Here is a 24697-nt window from a genome sequence, read left to right on the forward strand (position 1 = left end):
CAAAGGTCCTGAGTTCAATTCCCGGCAACCACATGGTGGCTCACAACCATCTGTAATGAGGTCTGGTGCCCTCTTCTGGCCTGCAGACATACACACAGACAGAATATTGTATACATAATAAATAAATAAATATTAAAAAAAAAAAGCTCTTGAGGCTTTTACTGCCGCACAACATACACAACATACTCTTCATTACTGAGAATGGAGAGCTAGTGGGTTGTCCAGCCTTAAGGTTACACATCTAAGATGTAAGAAACATAAAAATGTTTCACAGGGTACAAATTCAGGGTTCAAAAGTTGAACTAAGTGCTGACATTCTTTTGATACATAATTTTATATAAGTGAAATATTAGTAAGTTTTGGTTGTGAACCATGGAAATATGTGATCATCCGACATTGTCATTTGAGTTCTATTTTCATGCAGAACACATGCTGAATGGTTTGGACTTTTCTTTATCATCGTTATTAAAGTTTTAACATAGGAAAGTTCTGCAGCTTTTATTGACTTAGTAAAACTCTGCTCTTTGGAATTTCAGTATCAGGTTGGACAGCTTTACTCTGTTGCAGAAGCGAGTAAGAATGAGACTGGCGGTGGAGAAGGAATCGAAGTCTTGAAGAATGAACCTTATGAGAAGGATGGAGAGAAGGGACAGTACACACACAAAATTTACCACCTGAAGAGGCAAGTGGGGTTTCCACCTGTGACCTGCAGTACCTACCTGGCAACCTCCTTATGAGTAGGCCTGCTGAGCTATAATATGTGGTGACGGTGTGTTGTGCTTCAATTTATTGTGGACCCCCTTATGTTTATACTAAATTATAAAAGAGATCCATCTGTCTATAACACAAGTTCAAACAGCGGGGCAGACTGTAAAATTAAACCTTCATCCTCAACCTGGAGAGAGAAGATTACTGGTCAAGAGCACTGGCTGCTCTTGTAGAGGACCTGGGTTTGGTTCCCAGATCTCACATGATGACTCAGCCGTCCACCGCTCTAGCTCCAGGAGATCCAGCACCATGGGTACTAGGCACACATGTAGTACACATACAGGCAAACCACTCATATACATAAAGTAAAAATATGTAATTCATCCTCACTCCTTGCCATCAGTATTCTTAAAAGGAGAAACACTTGAAATACTTAAGGGTTTATCCTTCCAGTCCTAGTTCATCCTTTTTTATTTTTTGTTTTGTTTTTTGTTTGTTTGTTTGTTTTTCCTTTTTAATGTGTGTGGGTGTGTAGGTTCTTGACTAAGTGTGAGTGCCAGTGTTTGTGGGGAGGCCAGAATACAGCTCAGTATTGTGCTCAGGATGATGGTCCCTCTGAGGTAGGGTGTGTATTGACTTGGACTGGCACTGGGATTGTACGTATAGGTCACTGCTCCTCGGCATGTTGACTTGGTTTTGGGGATTGAAGTCAGGTTCTCATGGGCCCAGCATAGTTTATTTACCTGTTTCCTACAGGGTAGGGAATGAAAATTATAATTTTAGATAATTTATAGTTTAGTACATTTTTGTGTTATAGCATACTTTCTGGTTGTCTTAGATGGCTGTACCTTTAGGACAAAGAAGGATCTACTGGAAAGCCATGCCGGTTTCAGTCGTCCTTCAAAGTTCCATATACTAGTCTTCCAAATTTTTCTGTTTTAAATTTTTGCCAGTTTCCATTTTTGTTTTTTTATGAGTATGATTGGATCCCTTGTGCATTCCTCTTAAGCTGGAGTCTTGAATCTTACCCATACCTTTTCCTTCAGATATTTTTTTTACAATAGAAAATGCATACCTGATAGTAGAGATGGCTCTGAGTCATTTGTGACCCCCTCCCTGTCTCTTAAGGTTGGGCAGGCTTCTCTGCTTATCTTGGTTTTCTTCTCTGTACATTCCAGTAAATCTTACTTGTATTCCTAAAGCACCTTGAAGTTGTAGGTGAACTTAGGTGAATAAACTTAAGTTTTATCATTATTTTCTTTTATAAAGTTATATTTGTGTGTGTGTGTGTGTGTGTGTGTGTGTGTCACAAGAGAGGAGTTGTCTGTGGAGGCCAGAGAAGGGCTGCAGGGTATAGTGATACACCAGATGCCTGTGCTGGAAACTAAACTCTATCAAGTTCTCTCAACCACTGACCCATTTCTGCAGCCTCTCTTTGACTATAATTTTTGATTCATCCATTAATTCAGTTCTATAAACAACTAAAAGTTACTTACTAAAAGCACTGAACTCCTTCTGGGAGTGCTAAAATAAGTTGGAGGTTTAATGTGTCGTATTGGTCTGTGATAACCCTGTGTAGATTACAGTTCCAATGTGAAAACATCAGCTTGTTGCATTGTCGTATTGGTCTGTGATAACCCTGTGTAGATTACAGTTCCAATGTGAAAACATCAGATTGTTGCATTGCTGTGGCAAAACACCTTGACCAAAAATAGCTGGGTCAGAAAAGGGTTCATTTGACTTACAAAGGGGCATGTCAAGACAGGACATGAAGCAGACCCTGGAGGAGTACCACCTTAGCAGCCTGCTCCCCCTGGCTTGCTCAGTCTGCTTTCCTGTAGCACCCAGGACTCCCTACTCAGGGGTGGTATCTATCCCCTGGAGGCCCTTCCTCATCAATCATTAATCAAGAAAATGCACTTAGATTATAGACTTGCCGGCAGGCAATCTGGTGGAGGCCTTTTCCTAAAAGTTCTTATTCCCAAATGACTACTAGCTTGTGTCAAGTTGATAGAAAACCAACCAGAACACCTCTTGAAATAAATGTGAAATATCTTTTGTTTGAAACCTAAAGGTTCAGATATTAGAAAAATGACACCTTGTTATGTAGAAAAGGTCTATTACTGGGCCATTAGGTATTCATACAGTGTTCCGTGTTTTTAAAACCTAATCAGATAAAAACTCTAGAAAGTCATTAAAATGTGAGGAATGTTTATCACTTGCTGCTGAGATATGGGTGATTGCATTTTTATGGGAAAGAAGACTATTAAATACCACTTTCGAACATTTATTTAGGCAACTCTCCAGCCATAAATAGTAACTCTTAGTTGAGGAGAGCTATAAATATGGTCACTGCAGTTGGTATTATTGCTCAAAAGCTTATTTGGACAGGATAGAACTTTGAGGCTTGGTAGTACCAGCTCTCTGGAGGCAACCTTCCTGTGTTCCTGGTCTCCTGGAGCAGTGAAGGAGCCAGAGTCACCCTACATTTTCTGTGTACAAGTCCTGAGACATGGACAGTTGATGAGTTTAGCCAAGAAGTCATAGGAATGCACACTTACTGTGGTCAGTAAGTGACAGACTTGCATACGCTTGACTTTTAGTTTCTCTTTTGCTCTGAGTATGAAGTCCCAGGCCTGCGGAACCCATTTGAGAATTCAGTGAGCACAGGTCCCCTGAGAAGGAGCAGAAGGGGGCTAACGGGATGGTGAGGGCTGCTTGACTTTGTGTCCACTCTTACCAGACCCTTCAGCCCCTGTCCAAAATGGTAGCTGTAGATAGAAATACAGGGAAGCATAAAAGGAGAACAGGAGAGAGGGCAACAGTGATGGGACTTCATGGGAGAGATGGCCAGAACGTTGCGATCAATAGAGACCATACAGACCATTGTACTGTCAGGGAGCAAGAGAGACTATGGGATGCGGGCAGGCCTCTCAGGCTCATTGCTGTCACACTGATAAGCCACCGGATAACCACATTACAAAAGGGCACAGATGACTTAGCATCAAGTAAAGCCTTGATCCTAGGAAAGGCTGATGCCAGTACAGGCCCTTCCAGGGCCTTGTGTTACATTTTAGGTGGTGCCCACTAGCCTTGTTTATAGGCTTAGCATTTAATTTTTTAGTTAAGTTGTGTGCCCTGTCCCCACTTAATATCAGTAGAATTGAAGATTTTGTTTAGACCACCAACACCTTATTTTATCAAATTGTGACATTCTGTCTTTCACTTGACCCACAGTAACCAAAGTCTAGACTCCTTGGCTTCTTGAATATAGCCGCTTGTGTATGAAGAAAAAATACTGTTCAATTATTATTTTGGATTTTTTTGGTGTTTTGTTCTTTTGACTGGTCTCGTGTACGTCGGGTTCCTACTTGTGATCCTCCTGCTCAGCCTCCTTGAGTGTTAGAGCTGTAGACTGCACTGCTACAACGGGCCTTGCTGCTCTTGACTATGCAGGACACCTGAGTGTTAGGCCTATCAGAGAAGTAGTTTGCAGAGCTCCCCTATTCCCTGGGCTAATTTTATTTTCTAGGGAGTACCTTGTGAAGCCGCAACAGTTTATTATTACGCTACTGTTATTATTTTAAATGGAGTTCCAATTTACTGGTTTTGTTTGTGCTTATCCCAAGTCCCCAGCACTTCACTGCTAGCTAGTCCATTTGTCCATTTGGAATCGATTTTGCCCCACCATTCATTCTGCCCTCTCCTCCACTTGATTTAATTTTCCACACAGAGCCAGAGTAATCTTAAAATTTGACCCAGGTTGTATTGTTCTCATTCTCAAAGCTTTCCACAGCTTCCATGTAAGACAAAAAATGAGCTTTAGGGTCCAGCTTGTTGGCATGCCAACCATCCAGTCTCTGACTGCCCATACCTCACTGGCAGCCCTGTCTGGTCATCGTCTTCCTTTGGTCACTACAGTAGCCATGCTAGGAACTGCCATAGCTCAGGCCTTGCTGTCCTGCTGTTTCCTCTCCTGCAACATGCTCTGCCCAGTGGTATGGTTCTTCGTTTTTGTCTTCCATTGTTTCTGTTTCTTTCCTGAAAGGACAGCTGTTTTGGGATTGCCCCTGTTGGTTCATTGTTTCCCAACCCCCAGTGTGGCAATTAGTCATTTAAACCATGTAAGTCTCTCTTGTTTTTCCTATTATTCTATGACAGTTTTCTCCCCTGAGCTGGAGAGACTGCTCAGTTGTATTGTTGTTGCCGAGGACTGGAGTTCAGTTCCCAACACCCATGTCAGACAGCTCACATGTAACTTCAGCTCCAGCTCTGGGGGATCTGATGCCTTTGGCTTCTGATGGCACCTGCATTCACATGTAGCATTTTTGTCTTTTAGCTGCCCTGTCTGGGAACAAATGGGTTTATGACCATTGTTCCATTATGATCAGATCTTAATATAGCCTCCTTTCAACACAGTAGAATAAAATACTGCAGTTGACTTTGATCCCCAGGTTGAATATTCTTCAAGTGTGTGACAGAGACGTGCCATCTGAGAGGACCTTCATGCTATGGGCTTCTCTTTGCCAGCCCACATCTAGACAGGGTACTTTGAGGTGAGATCTGCTAAAAACATCAGAAGCAGTCACTGTCTCGTGAATGCTTAGGGAAGGAGAGAGGAGAGAACTTTGAAGGCCTAGTTTCATTTCATAAGTTTATTTACTGTCATTTCCTTTTCTCAGGCTCTCTAAACTTTTAAAGTGATTTTCGTTAATCAATGTGATAGAGGAAGATAGATAATTTAAGAAAGATGAGATAAGAGATAGAGGAAAAATGATAGCTAACTTCTAGTTGCCTTGTTAAGAATGTGAAAAATGTCCACCAATGAAGATTTCTTAAAATCTGAATTTAAATTATATTTTGTTTATTCCAGGTACACATTTCCCAGGTCTATCTAGTCATTACTAGTCGTGAAGAGAAGCTTACCTATGAATGTTCTTATACTAAGTGCAAACCTATAGTGAGTTTGGAGCAGCTAGCTCAGAAATGGAAATTTCATAACTGAGATTTTAAAAAGGAACTTAAATGGTAGAAGCAGTCTTCTGGAACTATGATAGGAGACAGTCGAGGCTAGACGGAAAAATATTAGAAGTGGGCATGTTGGGTCATAGTGCTTGTTGAGCAAAAATAAGGATCAGAGTTCAAATCCCCAGCACTCACAGAAAAACTGGATGTGACTGTGTACACCTGGAACCCCAGCCCTGTGGTGGACAGAGATGGGAGGATTACAGGAGCTTGCTGGCATTCAGTATTGCTCCAGGTTTGGAGGGAGACTTTTTCAAAGGAATAAAGTGTGAAGTCATAGGACAGGGCACTTAGCATCCTCTGGCCTTCTTGAGTATGCACACTGGGAAGTATACAGGTTTTATACTGGTTTATAGGTATTAAACTTTTTCCACTATTGGGCTTTGTAGAATAAACTGTTTCTGATGTAATCCCTAGGGAGTTTGGCCAGCCTTTTTTTCTGAGTTGACTGGCTGAACATTGACAGGTTATTTGCCGTGTTCTGAGATGAAGTGTATTCTAATTACGCGTAGGTATTACATTATGCTCTGTTGGACCTCACATTGCATGAGGACTGTCGGTTCTACTTCTTAGCTGTGTGAGGTTTACACTTGATGTTCTTTGTGTGTGTGCGTGCAGTACATCTGTAGGTGAACGTGTATATGCATGCTCACATGCTCATGAGTGTGCATCGTGTAGAGGCCTCAAGGCAGTGATGAGATGTGTGTGCATGTGTGCTATGGCACACATGGGGAGGTTGGAGGACAACTGGGAATCAGCTTTCTCCCTAGGGATTGGACTCAAGTCATCAGGCTTGGTGACAAGAACCTTTACCCACTGAGATGTCTTACCAGCCCCTACCCTGTCTTCTGAAGCATGCACCAGGAGTTTGCCCACTGTCTGACCAGCAAGCCTCAGGAATCCTCCATTCTCTAGCTTCTCAGAGCTGAGATTACAAGCTTATGCTTGACGTTTTACATAGGTTCTAGGGATGAAGCTTGGGTCTCATACTTCTCCCCAACCTGCCTTTGACTTTAAGACAACATTCTTTTTAGTTATCCTGACTTGATATTTCTGAAGTTGGTGTGAGTTAGCCTACAATTTGAAAAGAATAAATGCTCAGAGAATTGACCTTCATTCATTGGGGTTTTTTTTTTTTTTTTTTTTTTTTTTCGAGACAGGGTTTCTCTGTGGCTTTGGAGCCTGTCCTGGCACTAGCTCTGTAGACCAAGCTGGTCTCGAACTCACAGAGATCCACCTGCCTCTGACTCCCGAGTGCTGGGATTAAAAGCATGTGCCACCATCACCTGGCTTTCTTTGTTATCTTTGAAGGGCATGAAAGCACATGGAAAATTCTTTATGTCTGCCCTAGGATTGTTGCTTGCCCCACCATTCAAACTATATATATTTTTCTGTGATGTAATTTGTCTGAATAGTGAAACTCCCCAGCTAGGTACTCCACCCGTGTCGTGTCCTTTGGGCCTGGCATTTTGGGTTCTCTCTCTTCATGCCGCACAGCTTTCTAGGTGGTGTGAGGCTTCTCAAGGGTGCTTTGTTTAGCCTCCAGCATTGAGTTTAGGAATGGCTCCCGTTAACTTGCTCACCCTTAATCCAGTCGGAAATCCTTCCTGGCTCCCAAGTTTGCTTGCTTTGTTCTCTGTCTTATTAAATAAATGAGTTTGACTTTTACTGTGATATGTAAAGAATATATAAAATGTTTGACGTTGGAGGTATGATGTAGTTTGGCTTCTATGATTTAACATCTGAGTTACTAGCTATCTGAGATAATGGTGTTCCTGGGACATTGAAATGAGGAAAGCCCCTCCCTTTAACCTCGGCAGCCAGTTTTCGGGGCTTGGGGGGCTTTCAGAATTCTAGATCCATCATAGACTGTGTGTTTCAATTTTTGTGATTCCAAACTAGAAGATCTAAGCAGTGTGCCCAGTGTTGACAGGTTAGAAGGTAGATTTGAGAGTTCAGTCTAGTCTGTCTGGCAGTGTCTCTGTCATAAGCATGTTCAGTTCATCAGTATTTTTGTATAAACTGCAAAGACCAGTTTTCTTCTTGTTAGCGACTAGTGCTTTCTGTTTATAAGAGTATATCAGCTGTCTTCGGGTGCTGTTCTTGATGGGTTTTCACAAGCCTGTGTGTGCCAGTCCTGCATCTAACCTTCTTCTGATCACAGTTGAGGCATCTAGCAACAGCCATCTCTTGAACTTACATTTTTCTTTCCTTTCCATTCTTTTCTTTTCTTGTCCAAGTCAGGGTCTCCTACATAGTCCTCCATGTCCTGGAACTCACTGTGTGAACCAGGCTGGCATCAAACTCACAGAGATCTGGCTGCCTCTGTCGGTGCTGGGATTGAAGACGTGTGCCACCACACCAGGCTTTTTTTTTTGATGAGACAAGGTCTCACTCTAATTCATGCTAGTCTCGAGCACATGGAGATCCTCCTTTCTGAGCCTCCTGAGAGCTGAGGTGACTGCTATTTAGACATAACCCTGCACTTATGGCATGCTTCTGTTGGGAGGAAGCCTGGCCACGTGAATGCCAGTGTTGTGGCAGTGTGTGGGCTGGATAGCTTCAGTCACCTGTGGGAAGTTGATTCACACTCGGTAGATGGTAAGGACCACACACACACACACATTTAAAAGGGTGGAGATGAAGCTGAGTGGTACAGTGCTTCCCTACCATACCCAGTACCACCAAAATATAAAATACACACACACACACACACACACACACACACACACAGACACACACACACACAGTAACTTCTTTTATATAGCTAAACTTTCTTCATTTTTAACATTAATTTGCTACTTGATTATTTTGGGATTGAAATAAACTGTTAGTGCTATATAGTTCATCAGATTTAGAATGTGATAACATTTTTGATAGAAACAAAAACGATGGTACAGTTGAAAATGTATCCAACATCTCTCTCCTTACAGCAAAGTTCCTGCATTTGTAAGGATGATTGCTCCCGAGGGCTCCTTGGTGTTTCATGAGAAAGCCTGGAATGCTTACCCCTACTGTAGAACAAGTAAGCTGGTTCCAGCAGTATTGCATCCTGCTGTTTTTATGAGGAGAGGGACACTAAATGCCCTGGTCTTGAGGATTAGACCAAGCAAAGCCTCCTATAGGGTCTTAGGTAGTTGACTGCTGGGTGGGTGATGGCCGCGGGAACCACTGGTTTCCTTCTTAGATCTATGTGTATCCGTTCCCAGATGACAGCCATATGGAAGTCCTGCTAACTGTTGGCTTTGGGAAGATCAAGTAAACACAGACTTATAAAGGTCATGTACACCCAGAGGTGTCTGTTGTGCTCCAGCAGCACTCTAAGAGGATGGTAAAGATCTATTTCCCAAACTGTCTTCATATATGATGTCATGCTTTTGCAATATTCTTATTAGCATTATTTTAAATTAAGGTAGATGGAAATAATGCTTTGTACTCTATAATCTAAATTGAGGATTTCTTGGTGTCACTATTGGGACCAGTTTGAAGATATAAGCTACTAAGTGCTATATGTTTGGGATATGTTATATGTTAGTCTACCTGACATTAAATACAGGGACAGGCTGTTTTGACTCCCATCTAATTGAAGTTTTTCTTGTTTTGCTGCCCGCCTCTTCTCTCTGCCTCAGTTGTAACGGTGAGTAGCACACAGTATTCCTTAAACTTTGTTTTCGCATCCTAATGATTCCTAGCTGCTGCTTGCTTTTTGCTTAAGCCCCCATTGCTTCCTGGCCTGTCCTGTGTCCTCCCTGTGCTGTCCCCACCTCATATGTCCTAGGCTTGCCTCACGCTTCTTATTGGTTCTGCTCTGCTTTGCTACTCCTTTAAATGTCAGAAATGCTCAGAAAATTGCCTTTTCTCTGCCCTTGTGCTGCCTGACAAGTGGGAGTGCTTGAATTATGCAAGTGTCGTTTGCTGTACTCAACAAGCCCCAAAAATCAGGAGCTGGGGCTGGAGATTCATCTTGACCATTAAGAGCACTTGCATTAAGAAGGTTGCTCTTTTAGAGGACTCAGGTTCGGTTCCTAGCACCCACATGGTGGTTCACAACTATCCGTAAATCAAGTTCCAGGGTCTCTGATTCCCTCTTCTGACTTTGGCAGGTACCAGACAACATGTGTGGCCCATGTTCATAGATGTAGGCAAAACACTCATACATAAAATAAAAATAAATCTAAATAAAATGGGGAGTTTATTTGGATTTGGAAAGAGGGCCACACTGGGGTACTGTGCGAGGAAAGACTCCCGAAGAACTGTGAAGGATGCATCACTTTCTTGTTGTGTTCTCTGCAGAATGAATATATGAAAGATGACTTCTTCATCAAAATTGAAACATGGCACAAACCTGACTTAGGAACATTAGAAAATGTAAGTTTCCACTATGCACTGAAAGGGCCGGCAAGTAGCTGCCTCATGGTGGCTTGGTCTACATGTATAAGGCCCTGGGTTTGATCACCAGCCCTATCAGAATGGTGGCAGCTCACGGTACCAGTTCTTCACTTGAGTGAAGAAGGCTGTGGGAAAGGGGATTACTGAAAACAGCCCACTCTCCTTAGTGCGATGATGACCCAGGATTAGACAAGCTCCTGGCAGCATGTCTATGTCATTGGGGTGAGGCAAGCAAGCCAGACACAAATAGGCTTCCTCTATCAGTCCTTGCTTTCATGCTTGAGTGTACTCTTCTGAGATCACTGTTTTTATCAGCAGCTCTCCTACATGGAGCAAGGAGGATGTGGGTGACTCACAGATGGTGCGGCATCCAATCCTTACCTGGGGTATTAGACGGTTTCCCTCTGTTCACCAGGGCGGATGTTTACTCTCATGTTTATAACATGAAGTTCCACTTCACTGTTCATAACAGTAGCAAAATTACAGTTATGGAGTAGCAACAAAAATAATTTTATGATCAGGGGTCACCACTCCATGTGGAATTGTGTTAAAGGGTCACAGCATTGAAAACTACTCTTCTAACCCCTAGTGCAGCCTGTTGAAGTCTGGTTGTCGTGTTACCTTTGCTAGCATAGAATTTAAGGGTTCCAAGCACTGTGCTTATATCATTTGCATTAAACAGGCAAAACACATTTTGTTACACAAATCACCTCTTAGCTCTATTATAAAATTGCCCTGACAGATTTCTCATGTATACATCCACCCCTCATTGGGGAAGCAATACAATGAGTAAAAACTGTCTAGATGTCAAGATTACCAGCTGCTATTTTCTGAAATAGTAATTTATCCAATAGTGTATTCTGAGGTACTCGGGCTAAGATGACATATGGAAATGTAGTGCTTTCCTGAAAAAGAACACACTAAAGTATTCTGTTTCTCACAGGTTCATGGTTTAGATCCAAACACATGGAAAACTGTTGAAATTGTCCACATAGACATTGCAGATCGAAGTCAAGTTGAACCGGCAGTGAGTACTATTTGATGGCATCTTGATATGTCCTCTTCACATCTCAGAGTTACCTTCTGTCTTTTGTATAGTCTGCATTTCTACACTGAAATGATCCTGGCACTCAGGTCTGGTCTGGACAACACAGGCACTGGAGGAAGAGAAGGTGATCGTCTCCTGTGCTGTGGGCAAGGAAAAAGTGCCTTACTTATGTTAGAGAGCGTTTGCTCAAGAAGTGTTTCCAAAACACTTTTGTTTACTGCTTTAAAGTCACACAGGTCTTTTGTACTTTTTATGTATGAGTAAGAAAGTAAAAATCTTCCTTACTCACTTAGTAACTTCCTTACTAAGTTTTTATTAGCTCAGTTAAGGCTAGTCCTGTTAGAATCATTTATATGATCGTTTAACCAGCTAGCATGCTATTTGGATTATTTTGCTTGTTAAGCTTTTTAAATTTTATCTGTGGGTTTAATGCACAGCACATGTAGAGGTCAGAGGAACAACTTTCATGAGTTGATTCTCTCTTTCCACCTTCACATGAGTTGTTATGGGGTCAAAACTCAGGTCATGAGGCTGACCTTTACCCACTGAGCCATCTAACTAGCTGTCTTGATTTTTACTAAATGTAAGCATCTGTACCTGCCTCTCACTTAATCTCCCTTCCCCATGCCAGGTGAAGACCCTCACTTGTTTTGGTTTCCTGGAGTTGGTAAATACTAACTCAGGCCTATAGCATGCAGGTACTATATTGATTTTATAGCTGTGATAGCCAAAGATTGTCGTCTGCTCTGCTGGTTCTTCCCTGGTTTGGTTGTTCAGTGTCCCCTACCATTTCTGTTTTTAGTGTGTGGTCTCTGAATTTGAGCAGTGTTGTCAACTAACAGAAATAACCCATATACAAATTATAAAGGTATGTTGTAATAGGAGCAGCGGGGCTGCGTCCCCAGCACCCCTGCCGCCTGCTAGCTTATGCCCGAAATAACAACACACAAACTATATTCATTTAAACACAGCTTGGCGCATAACTAGCCTCTTCTAGGCTAATTCTCACATATTAATTTAGCCCATTTCTAATCATCTGTGTAAGCACCCCAAGGTGTGCTTATCGGGAAGATTCTAGCCTTCTAGCCTACGTCATCCTGGGTCGGCGCTTCATCGTGTGTGTCTTGCTCTGAGAGGAGCTGCGTGAAGTCTGAGCTCACTTCCTCTTCCTCCCAGCATTTTGTTCTGTTTACTCCACCCACCTATGTTCTAACCAATCAGGGCCAAGGCAGTTTCTTTATTTGACCAATGACCTTCCTCCATCAAAGGTAAATCTAAAACAAAAGTCTCTGATTTCTGTCAGAAACACCTGGGGTTGAAGTTGTTCGTTACTATGCTGGACACCGCTCTTTTCGGGACCCTCCCTACTTAGAATTTCAGTGTTGAGCTAGGGTGATGGTTTAGTGAGTATGGTCCCAGTGCCAGATGGCGATGCCTGAGGCTGACCCCTGGGCTCTGCAAACACATGCACCATCACACACCGATAAAAATAAAGATAAATATGTGGGCACTGAATAGTGGGGTGATCCTAATTTGGGTTTGTTTGTTTTTAATTGTGCTGTGATACGAAGTTACCTCAATTTCAAGGATATTTTCACCTTTGAAATTATGTAAAGGAGGAGGCTATTTTAATCTGTCCAAGTGAGGATCATTCAAATGGTGTCTGGTCTTTTTGTTGGGGATGTCCTTTAGCCATTATTTACTGTATGTAAAAGAGTGGTGAAAGGAGGAGAAGTATCTAGGATGTGAGAGGCAGTTAGCCAACAGGTTAGCTGGTCACAGATACGGTGGAAGTGCATTAATACGTTGTTATTTGAAGTGATGTGTTGGCCAATCAGAATAGAATGGTGGCACCAACTAAACCTGGAACTTTGTGGTTTGGTAGAATATAGGACATGTCTGGCTTTTCTGGGAGCATGAGGAGTTTTCGTTCTTGTCCTAGAACAAAAAGTAGACAAGAGTGTGGCCAAGGCAGCCTTCTGCTCTGCTGTCTTACAGGTGAGAAGGCCCCGCATTTGCAAAGGCTGCACAGATGGTTACCAAGGTGCGCTTACCGGGAAGATTCTAGTCTACGTCCATCCTGGGTCGGAGCTTCATCTCGTGTGTCTGGGAGAGCGAAGCATGGCCTCTGCTCCAGAGAGCAGAGCTGTCGAGTCTGAGCTCACTTCCTCTTCCTCCCAGCATCCTGTTCTGTTTACTCCTCCCACCTATGTTTTAACCTATCAGGGCAAGCAGTTTCTTTATTTAATTAACCAATGACCTTTCTCCATCAGCTGTTAGCTTGTTCCTTAGGCTTCTGCACTATGCCTGTGGAAGAGCAGGAAGGAAAGGTGAAGGTGCCTTGTTAAGGTGAACCTATGCAAGCTCATGTCGAAAAAAGAAACACGCGGTTTTGGGTTTGCATGTGTGCTCCTTCTGTCCCCCTGTCATGCTCCCGGCCATCCAGGACCATTATTCCCCCCCCCCCTTTTTTTTTGAGACAGGGTTTCTCTGTAGCTTTGGAGCCTGTCCCGGAACTAGCTCTTGTAGACCAGGCTGGCCTCGTATTCACAGATATCTGCCTGCCTCTGCCTCCCGAGTGCTGGAATTAAAAGCGTGCACCACCACCACCACCACCCCCGCCTGGCGGGACTGCTGTCTATTAAACAGGCATTTAATTTGGTTTAATCTGGTCTGATTGGAATTCTTTGCACTGGTGAAGATGTTCTGTTAGAAAATATTCCTGACATTCAATACTGGGGCTACAGGTACATGAGAGATATACATGGCTGCGTGGATGTTAGGTCTGAACACTTCCGGTTCTGCTGCAAGCATTTTAACTCTACATCATCTTTTCAGCCCAGTTCAAGCTCATAACAACAAAACTTAAAATGGTTGAGTTTGTTTTCTTTTTGCTGTTCACTTTATAAGAAATGAAACACTAGTAGTTTTGAGAAAATAGGTAGTCAAGATCTGTGAGACTCAGGGCATATGTAAAATAGTTGAGAGTAGAAGAAACAAAAATTTGAAAGGAAGCTTGAACCTTTGCACGCCATCTGGTGGGAGTTCTCTGTCACTGCAGGTGGATTTGGTCTAAACATTTCAGTTCAGAGTTACTCAGGCTTGCTCTGTTGGGGCTCACCTTCTGCTGGACTGTGAGGTGGCTCATGTTTCACTGTTGTTATCTTTCTGTGCTTGCTCATTCTTAGAAGCTGTGTTTTACCGTGTATTGAAGGGACTGATCTTGACCCATGGTGTATCTGCATATTTGGCTAAGCGTTCTGACGTGTTTGGATAATTGAAGTGGCGTTGTCAGTATAACTCTAGAAGCAAAGATTTGTTGTGAGAATCTGTCAGTGTGACTTACTTTTATAGCACAGTTGCTTTAGGAATCATGTGCGTGTAAGTGTGGAAGTTATTAGGGGTGTTTTGTTGATGCCTTTCGGAAAAATTTTATAAGACTTGGTTTAGGCACATTATTTTATTTATTTATTTATTTATACAATGTTCTGTACTGCATGTATGCCTGCCTTCCAGAAGAGGGCACCAGATCTCATAGATGGTTGTTAGCCACTGTGTGGTTGCTGGGAATTGAACTCAGGAACTGTGAAAGAGCAGCCAGTGCTCTTAACCATCCCTCTAGCCCCAGGTGCATTATTTCTTAAAGAAACCAGTGGGCTGTCTGATATTTCTGTATAAATATCTCACACAGTTTCTTTTGTTCTTTAGATTGTCTCTACCTTGCAAAACTTCAAGAAATAAGGGTCCTTCTCTGGAGTTCAGCAGTCACAGAGCACACTGTACCAGCAGAACACCTCTGTCCCTTCACACTCCTCTGTCCAAAACCCCTGTGTTCCTGCTCACATTCCCTGCCTTTAGTTTTCTCAGTACCTTGGGCACCACTTGGGCAAGGGCAGCACTGTCTGTGCTCAGAGGCATACTTTTGATGGGGAGTGAACTTTGCAGTCTAGATTTGCTGGGTTTCTTTTTCCTGTAGTCGTTAGCTGGTTTTGTTGTTGCTGCTGACGTTTTTAAATGAGTAAGTCAGGAGGCTGAGGGACGAGGGTTGCTTGAGCCCAGGAGTTTGAGACCAGCATGGGCAACATAGGGATATTCCCCATCTCAGAAAAGCAAGATAAAAAGAAGAAAGTAGAAAAAGATAAGAGAGGGTGGATTTTATTGTGCAGACAGTAATGGACACAGTGCTGCTGCAACCGCTTCCTGACCCTACACCGTGGGAAATACATGATGCTGCCTGCACTGCAAAGATTCTGAGCCGCTGTTTGTGGTCTGGTTTTGTTCAGGTTAAAAAGTGTCCTAATAGATTGTGTGTACAGCATAAAACATCCAAATGTAAGTTTAAAGATTTCCCCCTTCTAAGGTTGTTGTTGATACATAACCACAGCAAAATGTTTGGGTTTCTTTAACTGCCCTGATGAGATGCTCACGCATAGCCTCAGCTCATTTCCAGAATGTACACAAATACAGCACTTGACATCTGCTTCTGCTTTGTTTCCTAAGGTATAAAATCTGGATGTGGCTCTTTTAATCATGCCCAGCACTCTGTCTAAGTAGCTTTCCATGATTTGTATACAAAAGTCACTTCCCAGGAGAGGCAGGCTTATGAGCTTGAAGTGTGCACACCACTAACAGCAGAGTCCTTCAGTTTGGAAGTAATTTGAAAGAAACGAGCACAGGTTTAAAAAGGAGAAATTGGAACCATATTTAAATGAGAAAGAGTTTGTCAGCCTTTCTTCTGGCTTAATACATGCTGTGTGACTTATAACTCCCGGGATGGGTCTCTCTTTTCTTTAGTTGAAATGATGATTTAAAATTTTGAAATCTAAAGTAATGCATTTTAGTATGCTTTAAAGAAGTTAGTAATAAGACTATATTAGTGATTCAGAAATATTAGATTACTAGAAAGATACGGTTTACAAATACTGTTGCAGTGCAGTGAGATGGCTCTCAGATAACGGAGCTGACAGACCTGAGTTCAGTCCCAGAATGCACATGGTATAAGGAGAGCCAATGCCTGCTAGTTGTCCTCTGGCTCCCCACACATATGCTGTCGTATCAAGTTCTCACACTTTTACACACATAACACACACACCATTTTTTAAAATCTAAAAATATAACTTAATATGATGTTGCACAATATTCTTCTCCCATCTTAAAATGCAGCAGGTTCAAAGAGAATAATAACATTGTCCCCTTATGTTTCAACATGACTGTGATATTTTTATTTGTGGTCAAAGTATTTTTTTGAAATGAGGCATTTCAAAACCAAAAATGACACAGTTTTAGGGACATGGTGATAGATCACTAAGGACAGGAAGAGGCACCTATTTCTGGATCACAGGAAAGGGTGCACAGAGCGCCCTCCCACAGTGCTCCCCTGCGGAGCCTGGGGCAGCTGTTGCTATGACTGGACTGCTTGAAGTTTTCTGGGCTTTACTCAGTGCTGTTTGCTCCTTTGAGCCCTTCCCCACCATGTCGATACTCAGAGCTTTCCTCCTCACCTGCCGTGTGCCAGATTGCCTTCCTTTTCCTGTCTGTCTTCCCCCTGCAGGCTCACAGTGCTCTTGGAGTGCTACTTTGCCTTGTGTCCTAGTACTTACTCCACTGCCTGGAGTAGGATCCTAGGATTGGCAATTCTGGACTCTTGACCACTGTACACATACATCTTTTTCCAGTAGAAAAGCTTATAGGCAGCTTTTTCCACCCAGGGTCTGTCAACAAGCCTGGGGGTGTCCTCTTAGTGGACACAGGCCCCTCACGGGAAGTGAGTTGTTGATGACACTCCCCTTCCCTTGAGTATAGGGCTCATCACTCCTCACCTGTGGAGAATCCCATGAGGCACAGCATGCCTGGCTTCCCAGTGACCCTGCTCCTGTACACTTGTGGGAAGCTGTGTGCTAGCACACAGGAGAGATTAGAAAGAGTAGGAATCTAGAAGCAAGAATAGTCTCAGTTGGAGATCAAGGCCCAACCTTTACTTAACCTTTATTTGCACTATTAAGGAATTTTCAGCCTGAGGAAGGGCTGTCATTTCTGGCAGTCATTGGTAGCAGACCCCAAGACGGGCTGGCAGCTTCGCTTTCTAGAGTTGATTGAGAGAGCTCTATTAGTTTACTTAGGGCAAAGGAACAGTTGCTGGTTCTCAGAAACAGACTTTTGGGAAAGGCATTGCTTTTTCTTTTGATTTTGAGTTCTGTTAGACCATGCCTACACTTTATGTATTTGATTTGTAATCTTGGTAGCATATGCTTTACTGTGCTGTTTCTAGAGAAAAAATAATTATATAATTTTTAAGAGAGAAGAATGTCTTTCCTAAACAGTCTGTACTCGGGGTTTTTCCCCTCTTTTTATTTTTATTTTTTATTTTTTGTTTTCCCCTTTTAAAAATTAGACTAGAATCTGACTAGAAAAGCTTAATAAATATTCATTCAAGCCATTTGTCAGCTTTTGAGCTGACATTTTTCTTCTGGGTTATCTCACCCAAAGTTCCAGGTTAAACAGTGGTGGGTGGACCCTGATGGCTTGGATAAACCATCAGTCTGTCCATATAGCTGTGATTTGGCTCTGTGTGTGTGTGCGCTCGCGCATAAGAGAAAACAGCTTGCAGGGAGTTGGTTCTATCTTAGGAGTTTGTGGCTGATTACTCATGTGTAAGAGGCTTTCAGAAGCTTTGCTCATGATGCATGTGTGAAGGTGGGAGGATCGTGACCCAGCTGCCAGTGTGACACGTGCAGGGGATAGCCCTTGAAAGGAGGAGAAAACAGCTCCAAGTCTGAAGTGGCTAGTGTTCTTGTGCTTGTAAAACATACACTTTCCATTTCATCTCACCAGCCTTTGCTGCACAGTGAAGCAAGCCCTGGACAGGATCTTTCTTTGTAGTGAGTTGTAAAGGGTCCCCCTTTCCTGCCCCACCATCTTCAAAGAGAATATAAATAAATGTAAGCATGGTTGCCATTAAAAATAAATGTGAAAACATTTTCCCACTTTAGTCTGCTGCCTTACATGGTCAGGTACTTCCAGTGTGGATTCCTGGTGCATGATTGGCAGCAGTGCCCTCTTGTGGGAAAATAGCATACTGCTTTTTTCATGTGTACATTTCTGTTAAAAATCAGTGTGTAAAAACATCTTCACAAAAAGTACTTTCTGTCTAGACCCCACCACGAACCAGGTTTAGAAGAAAAACATTGGGGAGGGCCGGGGAGGGATGAATTCTGAGAGCCAGAAAATGGTTTTGAGCAATTCCTTGTTAAAATTTTTTTCAGAAGTCTAAATTATTTTATTCTATGTATTTATTTGAGGAGACTTACTCTGGACCCCTAGCTGACCCAGAACTTGCTGTGTAGACCAGGCTGGTTCCCAGCCTCCCAGTCCTGGATTGAAGGTAGAGGCTGAGCGGAGTGGGGGTGGGGCAGAGGTCTTACAGTCCTGTTTTTAGAATGTAGTATTGAAGACAGCAGCCTAATTCCTGCTCTGGGGTTGTGGGTAATGTGTTTGAGCAGGAAGCACCCTTTCCCTTCCCTGGGGACATGATTTAGCATTGCTGGAGTGCTATGCTGCCTGGCTTAGTCCAGAAGTGCTCAGAAAACACAAGCACAAATGATGGTGCTGGAGTCTGCTTTTACAGAAAGGAAATGGCTTTATAGTTTTTAGTAATTTTTATGCCAACAGACCACACAGGATCCTGGATTGAGGAGCTGCAGGGCAGGTAGGGCACACCCGGCCCAGAAAAGGCCTTTCCCTATTTAACTGACACCATTTGCTATGGTGTCTTCTGTGATGTGCCATCAGTTAAAAGGGAACAGAAGTGTTAGAACACTGCCAAACATCTCAGGTGCAATTTGGTTTTAAAATGAATGAGGAGGATCTTTGCTGACAATGGCATGTTTATTGTGTTAAAACTTATTTCATTGGTATCTAGACTGTTAAATGCCTACATTGAAATAATTAATTGTATGTGTATGTATGTTTATATATGGAGATGTTAGGGTGAGGGCACATGGTGTACATGACAAAGTCAGGCAGCATCATTCATTCATTCATTTTGGTTTTTCAGGACAGGGTTTCACTGTGTAGTCCTGGCTGTCCTGGAACTCACTCTGTTGACCTGGCTGATCTTGAACTCACAAAGATCTGCCTAATTCTACCTCTCAAGTACTAGGATTAAATGCAGCACCACCACCTCTTGGCTGTTTGTTGATTTCTTGAGAATGGTATCTCACTGTGAAGACCAGACTAGCCTCCAAATCAGAGATCCATGTGTCTCTACCTCCTGAGTACTAAGGTTGTTAAAGGTGTGTGTCATGACACCAGGGTCACAGTCTCTTCATTTTTAAGGGGTATAATATAGTAACATATCGTAATGACAATGTTAAAATAATAAGTAACAGGGTAATTCTGTACATAAAACATAGCCAGAACAGTAAACTCAGCCCCCTTTGGGGGGAAGGGATAGAGCGGGAACCACAGGCGATTATTTTAGGCACTGTACCGCAGCAACGTCTCCTTTGGGAGCACCATTTCTTTTCCTTGCTCTGTTGTCATTTGAACAGTGTGTCATATCACATATTTTGTAGTAAACTTTTTTTCCAGAGCTGAAATTCTGACATTGCTATTTCTTTGGTGATCTGCTCTCATAAACAGGGCATTGACTTCTGGCAAGGAAAGGATAGCGCTAGAAAGCAGGAAGAAGCTGCTAGCTCGGTTGTTCTCTAACCTAGCTCTGCCTACCATGAGGTACCCCGATGGCTGTCGTGGATACCCACTCCATGCCTGTTTGAAGGGTCTCTGTAGAATCAGAAAGAATGAACACTGTTTGCACTTCTCGACCACACTGGTTGTGTCTTTGGTCTCCATACAGGTGTTTGTAAATGCGGTTTTAGGGTTCATGGAGGGCTGCATTATAGAATATTTTTAATGCTGTTTTGTTTCTCTGAGGTGCATTCAGTAACAGAAACTAGGCCAACAAGTTATTGACAATTAGTGGTCCTTTGGGACTCTGCTTTAATGAATAGATAAGAATGATTTGTAATTAGCATAATAATTATATGCAAATGAAGGCTTCTGAATTGCTCTAAAACACTTCTGAACTGTTTAAACAGCCCTCCTGAGATCTTGTTACTCTATTAATTTGTGTAGCAAATCTTTTTTTCATAGATCATGCAAAGATAAACTTCAGCCCAGCCCCTGTGCTAGTGATTAGGAATTCCAAGGTGGTAGAACCTGAATTAATGAGATTTACTTATACTGTATTAATGGTACTCTGTGGGAACCTGCAAGGGTGAGGAGTCACTGGGGAGATGTAATTAAAAACAGAAAAGAAAGCTGCTGATTGGAAAATAACTGTTGAAATTGGTTTATTAAACAAGTTAGTAAATGTTATTTCTTTCTCTGTTATTTGTTACAGTAACATTCAGTGCAAACACTTTTTTAAACATGCTGGCCTGGAGTGCGGCTTACATTTCGTCAACTCCAGGCATACTGTCCGCCTTGGGATTAGAGACGTTTTCTTTTTTTTTTTTTTTTTTTCCTAAGGGCCCTAATATTTAAAAGGGAGTAGAGTGGATGCTTGCTGTTTGTCTTCACATTTCATTCATCCTCTTTAAGCTTTGCTGAACTGAGCAGTAGTACCCTTGCATTTTAAACTCAGGGAGTATCTCTGAGCTGTTGGAGTAGACACCTAATTAATCATCATATGCTAAAGTAGAACATTTGATAGCGGGATCCTAACGTTTACTTTGTGAAACTCCCGGTGGGCAGCGGGTTGTATAGACTGGGTCTGTTCTTTATGAGCAGGTATCGGGGTTGCTAAGGCTGGTGCTTTTGAGTAGCTGTTCCTGTTTCTGCTTACCCTCACCTCTGCTAACCCACGCGCACTCTTAAGTGGTTTCTGGTGTCTGGGGCTCATCTTGATTTTCCACGAGCTGTCAAGAAACTCACCTCCTACTCCCTTCCCCATTCATAATCATGAGTTAAATCTGGGTGCAAGGACATACTTAGGTTGGCTCAGCAAAGGTTGTATGCTTGTATTTTGGGGGGCAGCCACTAGGCTAAAAAATTCATAAAATTAATATTCTTTGTCTTCAAAATTAATGTGGTTTCTGTTGAGAGTGGTGGTCAATAACAGATGTGTGCCCGAGAGGTAGTGTAGCTTTCCTGTTCCAGGACAGAGCAGTTCCTTAGATGAGGTTAATGACTGCACTCTTGTGACTCCATTGTGGAAACACTAATCCATTTATTTACCATATTGTACTTCAGTTTGTTGGGGGGGGGGGGAATCTTGGCTTCCATTCGACTTCATTTTTACTTAAATAAGAGTTTGGGTGATATAGCATTGGTTAGCACGAATTTAATGTTGTCTTACGCTGATGCCATTGTGCTTTTGTGTCATTTGAGCACTATTGATGGAGGAGCAAGTACCGTCTTGAAAGGTGTACCCAGCTAATAATGATGGTTTCACAGGTCCTTATCCTGACCAGGCCTCTAGGCATTGTCTAGGTAATTAAAATCAGATCACAAAAAATGCTAAGCACAATTCACCTTAGTATAATAAGATTTTGCTCGCTTTAAACCTGATTTTAAAACCTTTTTTTTTTTTTAAAGTGTATTTCATTGGCCTAGTGAATTTGCTCTTTTTTTCCCCAAGGATTACAGAAAGTGCATAGCAGATTCAGCCTTCAGAATACCCAGGAGCTGAAGACTCAAGCAGACTGCAGCTGTCTTCACCCACAGTATTCTAAAAGAACTAATGAGATGAGAAGCCTGCAGCTGGTGGCCAGCACGATAAACCATGAGCCAGGGGCTTCTCTTCATCAGAGCCTCCCTTTCCCCCTGGGATCCCAGAGGAGACAGAATACTAACAAAGCCAGCAGGCTGTCTCATTCCACACTATTGCTCATTTGCAGCTGTAATTGGTAGCTGAGGTTGCATTCTGTATGCGGAAACTGTCATACATGAAGGAATATATTTGTTCATTGTGATATGGATATAAATCAACCCGTTTTCAAATCCAGAGACCAAATCAGATACCCAACGTAAAATTCAGCAAGAAGATACTATTCAAAAAAGAAAATAGTGTGTATTGCAGAAATACAAAATTGAGGTTGTGAAAACTGCATCCACTTTCTGCCTTTTCATATTATGCTACTTAATTCAACTGATTAAACATTTACAGATTCAAACTAACTCACGCAAAATGTCTAGGTTTTGACAAGGTGCATTATTCTCACCTGTCAGGGTTAAGGTGCTATTGTTAATAATTGGGTTATATTATATTTTTAGAATAATATCTTTAGTGTTTGCTGCTTTGCATTCTTAGAGAGAAAAACAGAGAGAAAACCCACTTGGATACTCCTGGTGCTGGAACTGCTTCTTGGTTTTTAACTGTCTGCTTCCTGGGATTACTTACACCTGTTTACACCTGTGGCTGGGCTGTGCGGTCTAGTCATATGAGCCAGGGAACAGATCAAAGAGTTCAGGAGGGGCTGGAGAGATGGCTGCTCTTCCAGAAGACCAGGTTCACTTCTCATTACCCACATAGTGTGATTCACAACCTTCTGTAATTCCAGTTTCAGTGGATCCGGTGCCACCTTCTAGATTCTTCTGAAGGCAGTATTTGCGTGTGGGGTACACAGATACACATCCAGGCAAAACACCCATACACATAAAACTCTGGTTGAAGTCCAGGTATAGGGAACTTTTATCAGTTCCTTACTGGATGGTGAGCTTCATGATGCGTTTTAGAAAAGCAGCCATGGCTACCTTGCCTTGATGATGAAGGCTTGTTGTTGTGGTGTGCCCTCTGAAATATTGTCAGGTCTGGAGTGACACTTTCACAAGGTTTTCGGTTTCTTTAGTTTCTGCATCTACTACAGAGGGTTTCTGTAGATGTGTGACGTATCTGCCTGCCATGGAACTGGAGTAAAGAAACAATGAGGTCTCTCTCTATTTTGACCCTCTAGTTGACACCTTTGCTGGTCTGTTGGGGCCGACTTGGAAATGATTGATGCCGGTCAGAATTTGCTTGGCCCTAGTGCAGGGACTGCCTTTCTTTAATGCCATTGGTTTTATTCCTTTCACCATAGAGGCAATTGTGTACAGTTTATTTTGTGTTTACTTACTCTTCCCATGTGTATGGGGCAGGTTTAAATTTCACAGCACTCCACAGTTTTCCATACTCAATTCTAAACTCCTGTTTCCCTCTTCCCTTTCGCAGTTGAATACATCCAAAACCAAGGCTTGTCTTGTGCTGTGGCATTTATTAGCCTTCTGCATTTTTATTATTAATGTCACATAAAACAGTAGTGCAACCTATAACTGTCAGCTACTCATGCACAGAAATGTGTTTACTATTCAATTCACTTACAGCTCAGGTTTGGTAAAAATAAAAGGGGAAAACAGGACTGGTGTGGCCATGGCCACCTCACACCCCAGTCAATAAGAGAAAAAGGGCATGGGTTTGCTCTCATAGGCTGGTGAATCATGGCCAGCCTTCTGGGCATTAGACTGGCTGTTAGAATTTAGTTGCTGAAATGTTTTAAACATTTTTTTTTTTTATGTTTTGTGAGACAGGGTTTGTCTGTAGCTTTGGAACCTGTCCTGGAACTCACTCTGTAGACCAGGCTGGCTTAGAACTCACAGAGATCCGCCTGCCTCTGCCTCCCGAGTGCCGGGATTAAAGGTGTGCTGCACCACCACCCGGCTTCTTTTTACTTTTGAATATGAAGGCCACTTGTCTCTTGGAATGGGGTGTGTTCTTAACTGGTTTTGTTTGGTTTTGATTCTGACTGAATGTTCTCTCTTCTCCTTTGGTAGGTAATAGATACTTCTTGGGTTTTGGGTACCTATTTTGTCTTGTCTTGTATGCCACTTTGAACTAGACTGATGTTAGGAACCAACCCTGTGTTCTGGCCCTTACTGTCCTGTGTTAGCTATTCCGTAGGGTCTTTGATGGAAGGAAATGGTACTAGAAGTGATTGATGTAATGATGCTTTTTAATTTGGGGGAAAAGTGGGCTTTAATTTCGAGCCTTTGCTCTAGAAGAGAACGATTTAGAGGCTTATAGGTATGCATTTGTTCAGGTAGCTTACTTCTTCTGAGTGCAAGTTTTAGGATCCCCTATTTAGTCGCTTCTTTTCTGAGTCGAGAAAGCATGCCAGTTTTAATGATGCAGGTGTGGGTCTATGAACTCCTCCCAGTTGGGAGAGTGAAATCAGTGCTGTTGTACACACAGGTAAAGTGACTCTGTTCTGCTTGTCTGCTCCTCCCTGTGTGTCCTTTCTGCATAATGTTGACTGGCCTTATGTCCTGGCCATACTACATTAACTATTTCAAATTATTGAGACCCAGTGAAGCCAGCCAGCTTCATGTGTTTAACAATTTCAGCCCTTTCTCTAGCTTCTGAGACAGTGTTGAGATGACCTCCAGTACAGGGTCACATGTTTACCCAAGCATGCTTCTAAAAAGCTTAGTTTTTTTCCCTGATCTTTCTCATGGTTTATTTATAACCCTCCCTAGGAATTAATAGCATGC

At 42.4% G+C, this 24697-nt stretch overlaps 1 protein-coding gene across 1 annotated transcript in view; it reads left to right on the plus strand.

The window, feature by feature from the left end:
- Pitpnb (phosphatidylinositol transfer protein beta) overlaps positions 1–24697 on the plus strand; it is a 51279-nt gene that overhangs the window by 6754 nt on the left and 19828 nt on the right. Inside the window, exons 3-6 of the mRNA XM_050122089.1 lie at positions 537–682; positions 8667–8766; positions 10027–10101; positions 11066–11149. Of these exons, the coding sequence (XP_049978046.1) occupies positions 537–682; positions 8667–8766; positions 10027–10101; positions 11066–11149 (405 nt within the window). The remainder of the gene's footprint in view (positions 1–536; positions 683–8666; positions 8767–10026; positions 10102–11065; positions 11150–24697) is intronic.

The sequence above is a fragment of the Alexandromys fortis genome, unplaced genomic scaffold (assembly GCF_014885135.2).
Source record: "Alexandromys fortis isolate MF-2015 unplaced genomic scaffold, M_Fortis_MF-2015_v1.1 scaffold_193, whole genome shotgun sequence".
NCBI classification, from domain to species: Eukaryota; Metazoa; Chordata; class Mammalia; order Rodentia; family Cricetidae; genus Alexandromys; species Alexandromys fortis.